The sequence below is a fragment of the Vitis riparia genome, chromosome 13 (assembly GCF_004353265.1).
Source record: "Vitis riparia cultivar Riparia Gloire de Montpellier isolate 1030 chromosome 13, EGFV_Vit.rip_1.0, whole genome shotgun sequence".
NCBI lineage: Eukaryota > Viridiplantae > Streptophyta > Magnoliopsida > Vitales > Vitaceae > Vitis > Vitis riparia.
Genome location: NC_048443.1, coordinates 643,223 through 652,719, shown reverse-complemented (window position 1 = coordinate 652,719; position 9,497 = coordinate 643,223). Strand labels below are relative to the sequence as shown.

The 9,497-nt window shown below is 36.5% G+C and overlaps 2 protein-coding genes across 2 annotated transcripts; both read left to right on the top strand.

Moving 5' to 3' along the window:
- The first annotated feature begins 1,646 nt into the window (after nt 1-1,646).
- LOC117927894 (G-type lectin S-receptor-like serine/threonine-protein kinase LECRK3) lies at nt 1,647-4,154 on the top strand. Its single transcript, XM_034847617.1, has one exon. The coding sequence runs from the start codon at nt 1,664-1,666 to the stop codon at nt 4,088-4,090; it is 2,427 nt and encodes an 808-aa protein (XP_034703508.1). The 5' UTR covers nt 1,647-1,663; the 3' UTR covers nt 4,091-4,154.
- A 2,362-nt stretch (nt 4,155-6,516) lies between these two features.
- Nucleotides 6,517-9,076, top strand: LOC117927827 (G-type lectin S-receptor-like serine/threonine-protein kinase LECRK3). The gene has a single exon (XM_034847516.1). It carries the CDS (start codon nt 6,590-6,592, stop codon nt 8,969-8,971), a length of 2,382 nt encoding a protein of 793 aa, XP_034703407.1. The 5' UTR covers nt 6,517-6,589; the 3' UTR covers nt 8,972-9,076.
- Nucleotides 9,077-9,497: the final 421 nt, after the last annotated feature.

Here is a 9,497-nt window from a genome sequence, read left to right as displayed (position 1 = left end):
CGTCTATGTCATATAAACTATGATGTCATAAAACCGTAATTGGGAATTATGGTTTTAATTTTTTAGAACCATAGTTGGTGACTGCGATTTTATTTTTCTAAAACGGTTGGAAATATAGTCACCAACCACAGTTTTAACTTTAAATTTAAAGCTGTAGTTGATGACTACAGCTTTGACTTCTTTTAAAAATGGTTAAAACCGTAGTCACCAACTACGGCTTTAACTTTATATATATAACTTTAATTTTTTAAATAAAAATATTATATTATTTTAATTTTAAATAAACTTATTTCATTATTTGAATAATAATAATATATGAAATTAAATAATTGATATTTTTAATTTGATATAAAAAAATATTTTTTTTTAATTTTATTAAAATGATAGGCACTATATTTAATATAAATATATTTAGTTAATTATATTTAATATAAATAAAATATAATAAATTATATTTATTTAAAATAAATAAATTATAAATGCTTATTTAGAAAAAAAAAATAATATAAATTATTATATCAATTAATAATTTTTTATATATTATATATAAGTGGTATATAATATCACATATATATGAAAGTTTAATTTAAGTTTAAAATTTATCACATTTTTATTTAAATATATAAATAAATTATTATCATATTGATACGATATTATGAACTTAAATTAAAATATGATAAATTTTAAACTTCAATTAAACTTATATACATGTGATAATAAATCATGAAAGCCTATTAAAAAACAAATAATATAAATTATTATATTAATTAATAATTTTTATATACTATATGTAAGTGGTATATAATATCACATGTATATAAGTTCAATTTAAGTTTAAAATTTATCATATTTTAATTTAAGTTCATAATATCATATTGATATAATAATAATTTATTTATATATTTAAATAAAAATATGATAAATTTTAAATTTAAATTAAACTTTTATATATATATATATATATATATATATATATATATATATATATATATATATATGTGATATTATATACTACTTACATATAATATATAAAAATTATTAATTGATATAATAATTATAATTTATTTATTTAAATAAATATAATTATTATATTTTATTTATATTTAAATATAATTAACTAAATATATTATATTAAATAGAGTGCCTATTATTTTAATAAAATTAGAAATATATATTTTTATATTAAATTAAAAATATCAATTATTTAATTTCATATATTATTATTATTTAAATAATAAAATAAGTTTATTTAAAATTAAAATAATATAATATTTTTACTTAAAAAAGGTCAAAGTCTTAGTCACCAACCACAGTTTCATAGATGTGCTAGATTGGACATTATTTTGAAAACAAGTTTAATTTTTAGAATTTTTTTTAAAAAAAAATGTATGGGTCAAAACTCAAAAACTTATATAACTAATTTCTTTCTTTTTATTTATTTATTTATTTACAAATAAGACCTTAACTTTAATAGAGATCCACTCATTCAAACAGATGTGGATGACTAGCTTTGAATTGTAATGATGCCGTGTTCTTGTTTGCTATGAAAACCGTGTACTGATAATCTGACCAAGACAAAATCTTTCGCACTTGTGCGGATTGTTATATGTTTTACACCAATTTCTGCCAAGCTGTTCTTATCTGTCACCCGAATTCATTGCCAATGGCTTTTCCTATGCTTCAACATGCCGTGCTCTTGTTACTCTTTGTTTTCCCATCTTGGCCTTTGGTATTTTCTCAAGCTAATCCTGAAATTCGTTTGGGTTCATCCCTTATTGCCTCTGATAACTCTTCCTCATGGAGATCGCCTTCTGGTGAATTCGCCTTTGGATTTCACCAACTTGGCAATCAAAGCCTTTTCTTGCTTGCCATTTGGTTTGAAAAAATACCAGAAAAAACCTTAGTTTGGTATGCAAATGGAGATAACCCGGCTCCAAAAGGGTCCAAAGTTGAACTTACCTCAGATGGCCAGTTCATGCTAAGGGACCCAAAAGGCAAAGAGATCTGGAGACCCCAGAAAGCTGATAATATTGTCTCTCATGCTACCATGCTTGATACTGGTAACTTCGTTCTTGAAGATAGGAATCAGAATCTTACTGTATGGGAGAGCTTCAAGAATCCAGTCAACACCATCCTGCCAACTCAAGTGCTGGAACTTGGTGGCACCCTTTATTCTCAGAAATCAGAAAGCAACTACTCAAAGGGGAGGTTCCAGCTCCGTTTGCAACCTGGTGGCAGTCTTGAACTTATTACCGTGGACCCAGAATCGGGTACTGCATACGAGGCTTATTACCGGAGCAACAGTATCTTTGTTGCTCCAAATAGCGGCGATTCTGTTGAACGGATGATTTTTGATGAATCGGGTCGCATCTATGTTCTTCTAAGGAATGGAACAGGTACTGTTAACATCACGTCTGGAAGTACATCTTCCAGTGGGGGTCACTACTACAGGGCAACACTCGATCACGATGGAGTTTTCAGGCTATATAACCGCGACAAGAAGGTGGGCAGCCACAATACTTCCTCTTGGTCGGTAATGAAAAACACTCCTTATGATATTTGTGATGCAACCCCAAGTTCTCTTGGCAGTGGTATTTGTGGATTCAACAGCTATTGTATTGTTGATGAAGAAGGGCTCCCTCAGTGTTTGTGCCCAGATGAATACTCTCACTTAGATCCTTCGGACAGAAAACAAGGGTGCAAGCCGAATTTTGAATTGCCCAGCTGCCAAAAAGATGGATGGGAAGGAAATAAGGATGCAGTAGAGTTCAGAGAATTAGCAGCGACTAACTGGCCATTATCGGATTATCAACTTCAGAGGGGACCTGACTTTGACAAGGAGAAGTGTAAACAGTCTTGCAAAGATGATTGCCTCTGTGCGGTTGCTATTCACGGCGGAGATATGTGTTGGAAGAAGAAGTTACCTCTTTCAAATGGAAGACACAGCAAAATTGCTTTTAAATATACTACCGCTCTCATCAAGGTACCCAAAAATAATGCTACACCAAGATGCCGAGATAAGTCGACCCTGACCCTTGTTGGGTCAGTAATCTTTGGCAGCTCTGCCTTCTTTAATCTCTTTTTACTGTCAGCTATTCTTGGAGTTGCTGTCTTCTGCCATCAGAAGAAACCAACAAAACTGAAGTCAGTTTCAAGCAGATTTGCGACAACCATTGTGAGAACTTATTCATACACAGAGCTTGAAGTGGCGACTCATGGCTTCAAAGAGAAACTAGGCAGAGGGGCTTTTGGAACAGTTTATAAAGGAGTGTTGGCATCAGATCCGGGGGGAGCCGTTGCGGTGAAGAAGTTAGATAAGGTGATTCAAGAAGGCGAGAAGGAATTCGAAACAGAAGTAGCTGCAATCGGCCAGACCCACCATAGGAATTTAGTTGGTTTGCTCGGCTACTGCAATGAGGGAGAGCACCGGCTTCTGGTATACGAATTCATGAGCAATGGATCTTTAGCCAACTTGCTGTTTGGAATATCCAGGCCTGAGTGGAGCCAAAGAGTTCAGATTGCCTCTGGGATTGCGAGAGGGCTAATGTACTTACACGAAGAGTGCTGCACCCAGATCATCCATTGTGATATAAAGCCTCAAAACATACTCCTGGACGACCACTTCACGCCTAGGATTTCAGACTTTGGACTAGCAAAGCTTTTGTTGGCTGATCAGACTCGAATCACTCGAACAGGCATAAGAGGGACCATAGGGTACTTTGCGCCGGAATGGTTCAGGAAAGGATCAATCACAGCTAAAGTTGATGTTTACAGTTATGGTGGTATGTTACTGGAGATGATATGTTGCAAGTCCAGTGTTGTATTTGGGTATAACGAAGAAGAAGAGGCGCTAACGGATTGGGCTTACGAATGCTACATGGAAGGGAAATTGGAGGAGATGGTGGAAGATGATGAGGAAGCAAGGAAGGATATGAAAAGGGCGGAGACGATGGTGAAGGTTGCATTTTGGTGCATCCAAGAGGATCCAGGGCTAAGGCCTACAATGAGGAAGGTTTCACAAATGCTAGATGGTGTAGTTGAAGTTCCTGTGCCCCCTCGCCCCTTTGGAGTTTTCATGAGCTTATCTTGAACTGTCTCTCTTCCTTCTAGCAGTTCTATATGAAATTGAATTTTCCTTTTTTTTTTGGTGGTAACTTGTATGAACCTTCCACACTTTTGACCCATATATATATATATATATTTAAACTCAAATCCAATTCTAACCCATTCAAACCTCATGCATGTCAATCCGAACACCATATTAGACCCGGGTTACACAAGCAATTAGACAAGTCAAATCTAGCCTAATATAACACTCCTAATATAAAAATAAAAAATAAAAAAATAGAGAAAAATTATACATTTAAGAAAATTTAGTATGCATTTTTTAACATTAAAAAATATTTTCAGAAAAAACGCATCAAGTAAATCCACTTCAATTAGAGAATAAGGAAAAAAAAAATCAATTTCATTTTATATTCATGTGTTTGGATTGTTTTGGAGAATAAAATAATAAGAATAAAAAAAAATCCATTGTTATGATCATGTGAAAATATATATTTACACATCTATTGTAGATTTAATCTTATGTTATAGGAATACAAATAAAATTATAAAAAATATTCCGAAATTAAAGATATCTATATAAGTAAATTTTTTTTATAACTATTTTCCTTTTAATGAAAAAAAAAAATTCAATACAAGGAATTTAAAATACTGTCAATTTTCATTGGTTTAAAATTTTATTAAATACTTCTTTTATTTTTTTATTTTTTTATTTTTTCACCTCCCTTGGGTCAAATTTTTTAGTTTGTAGGGGTAATTGTAAGTGAAATTAATTTTTTTTTTAAATCTTTTTTTCAACTGGTGTAAATGGCAGGGGTAAGACAACTCCTTCTGTTTGGCTGTTTGCTTCCTCTTTGGAAGTTTAATGCCTGACTGGAAAATAAGAATCCAGATGGCATTTGGGATTTCACGTACTTGCATGATCAGTGTACCGCACAGATCATCCATGGTCACATCAAGCCCCAAAATTTTGGATTTCACGTTTTGGATTGGCAAAGCTTCTGATGATTTATCAATCTCAGACACCTACAGCCATCTGAGGGACGAAAGGGTACATCGCACCAGAGTGGTTCAGGAACAAGCCAATCACAGCAAGCCATCATCAGTTATGGGGTCATGTTACTGGAGATCATTAGTTGTAGGAAGTGCACTGATTTCCAAACACAAAATGAGGAGGAAGCCATCATCACTGATTGGGCTGATGATTGCTATAGAGGTCACAGATTGGATAAGCTGGTGGAGAATGATGATGATGCGAGAAGCGACACGAGGCTGGAGAGGTTAGTGATGGTAGCAATTTGGTGCATTCAAGAGGACCCTTGTCTAAGGCCCTCCATGAGAAATGTCATACAGATGCTTGAAGGAGTTGTTGCAGTTCCCATGCCCCCCATCTCCTTTCCCCTCTAACTCAATATGCTGAAACTACAAAACCACTCACCATCAATCTGCATCCAAGTTCTTCCATATAGTTGCTAGCTTTAAGTTTAAAGAAGCTCAAGTTCAATCCCAAGGTTCTTAGAATTTTCATGATTATTTATGATCATATTTGTTTATTTTTTGCAGTGATATTGATGAAATGTTCTTATTCGCGTGCAACCTTTAAATCAAACTCTATACTGAATTTTCGGCTTTGTGATGTTGATGAAATAGCATTTAGCTGCCTACAATTGCAATTTGGGCAATCAAATTTCTGTTCTCTTACATTAGGCATACCCAATAGTAATCTTTAACACATTCATTTTAAGTCACTAACATCTCATTGAGTGTGGAGAGTTCTCTGAAAATTCAAAACCAACTATATAGCTTTGAAATCTTAACAGAGACTGGTTGAGCTGCAATTGAGTTCATCAAACAGCATGATTATCTCAGTCTTGTATCAAAGTCTCAGAAAATGGTAACGGACAATTAGGATCAATAGATACCACTTCACATGTCAGTAGAACCCCGGACTATAACTATGAGATTAGACACATAATTTGGCTTCTTGGTGGTTGTAATAAGACCATTTCAACAGTTCTGCAATGTAAGAATTGACCGTTAAAATCTCTTTCATACCTTGAATAAGTGAAATCAGATTTGTAAGTATGCAAAATTCTTGACTGACCGAGAAGTGATCGTTTCAATCACAAATGGGGACTTAGGCCTTAAAAATGGCTGTGTATATTAGACAATGAAGTAGTAGCTTTCCCATGATGTACTCTTGGAAGATGCACATTAAACACCTAATGCATATGGGGTTAAGCCATATCCTAAACCCTATGAAGTGGAAGAAGATAAGCCACGCATATGTGGTTGGTCATAACGAGTTTTTCAAAGATTCAAAGCTTGGAAAACGTGTCAGCAATGACCTTTAAAATGAATTTGGAAGATGTTTCACACAGGAAATTTATTCCACCGCTCACCCAATACGACCGCATTGACCTTGTGCATGCTATTTTTTCCAGTCTCACAATCCCTTGTGAATACTGTTATATGTTCTACAAACTTTCTCCGGTGTGAAGGGTAGTACCAAGGCTCTTCTGCAATGGCTGCCAGGTTCTTGCTTCTTCTTGTCCTTCCGTCTTTAGTTTTTTCTCAATATTGCACTGATCTTGATATTACCGCCTCCAACAACTCGCCTAGATGTGTATCACCTTCTGGTGAATTTGCGTTTGGGTTTTACCGCCTTGGCAGTCAAAGTCTCTTCTTGCTTGCTATCTGGTTCGAAAAAATACCGGAAAAAACCTTAGTTTGGTATGCAAATGGAGATAACCCGGCTCCTAAAGGATCCAAACTTGAACTTACCTCTGATGGCCAGTTCATACTAAGTGATCCACAAGGCAAAGAGATATGGAGACCTCAGAACTCTGTTACCGCGGTCACTCATGCTGCCATGCTTGATACTGGTAACTTTGTTCTTGAAAATAGGAATCAAAATCTTACAGTGTGGCAGAGCTTCCAGAATCCAGCCAACACCATCTTGCCAACTCAAACACTGGAAATCGGTGGCACCCTGTATTCTCAGCAGTCAAACAGCAGCTACTCAAAGGGAAGGTTCCAGATTCAAGTGGAAGCTGGTGGCAATCTCGTACTTAATACCTTGGACCCAGAATCTGGTAAAGCATATGATGTTTATTATTCAATTTACACCAGTGATGCTGCAAATAGCAGCAATTCTGGCCAACGGGTGATTTTTGATGAGTCAGGTAGCATCTATGTTCTTCTAAGGAATGGAGGTACTGTTAACATCACCTCCGGAATTAGCTTGACGGGAGATTACTATTACCGGGCAACGCTTGACCAGGACGGAGTTTTCAGGCTATATAATCGTGACAACAGCAGTACTTCTTGGTCTGTTGTGAAAAACATTCCCGATAACATTTGTACCGTGACCCCAAGTAATCTTGGCAGTGGAATTTGTGGGTTCAACAGCTATTGTTCTATTGATGGAAGGGGGCTGCCTGATTGTCTATGCCCAGATGGGTACTCTCATTTGGATCCTCTTGACAGAAAACAAGGCTGTAAACCGAATTTTGAATTGCCCAGCTGCCAAACAGCTGTTGATGGATGGGAAGCAAACAAGGATGCAGTAGAGTTCAGAGAATTAAAAGATGTCAACTGGCCATTATCTGATTATCAACTTCAGGAGGGACCTGAATTCAACAAGGAGAAGTGTAAACAGTCTTGCAAAGATGATTGCCTCTGTGTGGTTGCTATCTATGACACTGACAATCAGTGTTGGAAGAAGAAGTTTCCTGTCTCAAATGGAAGACACGAACCAACACAAAATGTGCTCCAATACACTACTGCTCTCATCAAGGTACGGATTAAAAATGATACTATAGAGAGATGCCCAGACAAGTCTACCTTGATCCTTGTTGGGTCAGTACTCCTTGGCAGCTCTGTGTTGTTTAATCTCTTTTTGTTGTTAGCAATTCCTGCAGCTGCTCTCTTCTTCTACAACAAGAAACTGACGAATCTCCGGTCCGTTTCAAGCATATTCGCGACCACCAGTGTGAGAACTTATTCATACAAAGAACTTGACGAGGCAACCTGTGGATTCAAGGAGAAATTGGGCAGGGGAGCTTTTGGAACAGTATATAAAGGGGTTTTGGCATCAGATGCTGGGAGATTTGTGGCAGTCAAGAAGTTAGATAAGGTGGTACAGGAAGGTGAGAAGGAATTCAAAACAGAAGTCACTGTGATTGGGCGGACCCACCATAGGAATTTAGTTAGTTTGCTTGGCTACTGTGATCAGGGGGTGCACCGGCTTCTGGTATACGAGTACATGAACAATGGATCTTTAGCAGACTTGTTGTTTGGAATATCTACACCTGACTGGAGCCAAAGACTACAGATTGCCTTTGGGATTGCAAAAGGGCTAATGTATTTACATGAAGAGTGCAGCACCCCCATCATCCATTGTGATATAAAGCCTGCAAACATCCTCCTTGACGAGTACCTTACACCTAGGATTTCAGACTTCGGACTAGCAAAGCTTCTGATGAGAGATCAAACTCGGGCCCTTACAACCATCAGAGGGACCAAAGGATACGTTGCACCAGAATGGTTCAGGAGCAAGCCGATTACGGTGAAAGTGGATGTTTATAGTTATGGGGTTATGTTACTGGAGATCATCAGTTGCAGGAAGAGCGTACATTCACAGCCAGAAAATGACGAGGAAGCAATACTTACTGATTGGGCTTATGATTGCTATAGAGGGCACAGATTGGATAAGCTAGTGAAGAATGATGATGAAGCAAGAAAGTACATGGGGATGCTGGAGAGGGTAGTGATGGTTGCCATTTGGTGCATTCAAGAGGACCCTTCTTTGAGGCCCTCCATGGGAATGGTCATACTGATGCTTGAAGGAGTTGTTGAAGTTCCTGTGCCCCCTTGTCCTTTCCCCTTTAGTTCAACCTTCTGAAACTACACATCCCTATGACAGTATATACGCACCTACTCGTCTTTGTAATCCTGGGAGTTCCATATATCATGAACTAATTCAGTTGAATATATATGTTTGTTCTTACAGTGTTTTCTTTGTTAGTATGGTTCCATTTTCTTGTTCTAATAGTACAAACAAGGTTGCAACACAATGGCTATAAATTTCAAGGTGGCAGGTAAACATCTAGATGGTCTTCTTCTCTTCCAGTTGATGTAACATGATTCATCAGCCCATGGCTTCCCTCGTATTCTGACCTTTACAGGTATTGAAAAATTGGCAAGTACTTGCTGCAAAAAGTCTCTTTTCTAGGTGTTTAGAAAATTCAAAACCAGCTGTGAACTCTATCTAGATAGAAATTTTGGCAACTTCACCAAAAGTCTTTCAAGGATTTGGAAGATTCAAAACTTAGAAAACCACCCGGTGGTTTCGTATATCAACAGTATGAAAGCGTGTTGTGGACACGGAGCTTGCATTCTTATTTCAATCTTAGTTTGGACCATGCAAT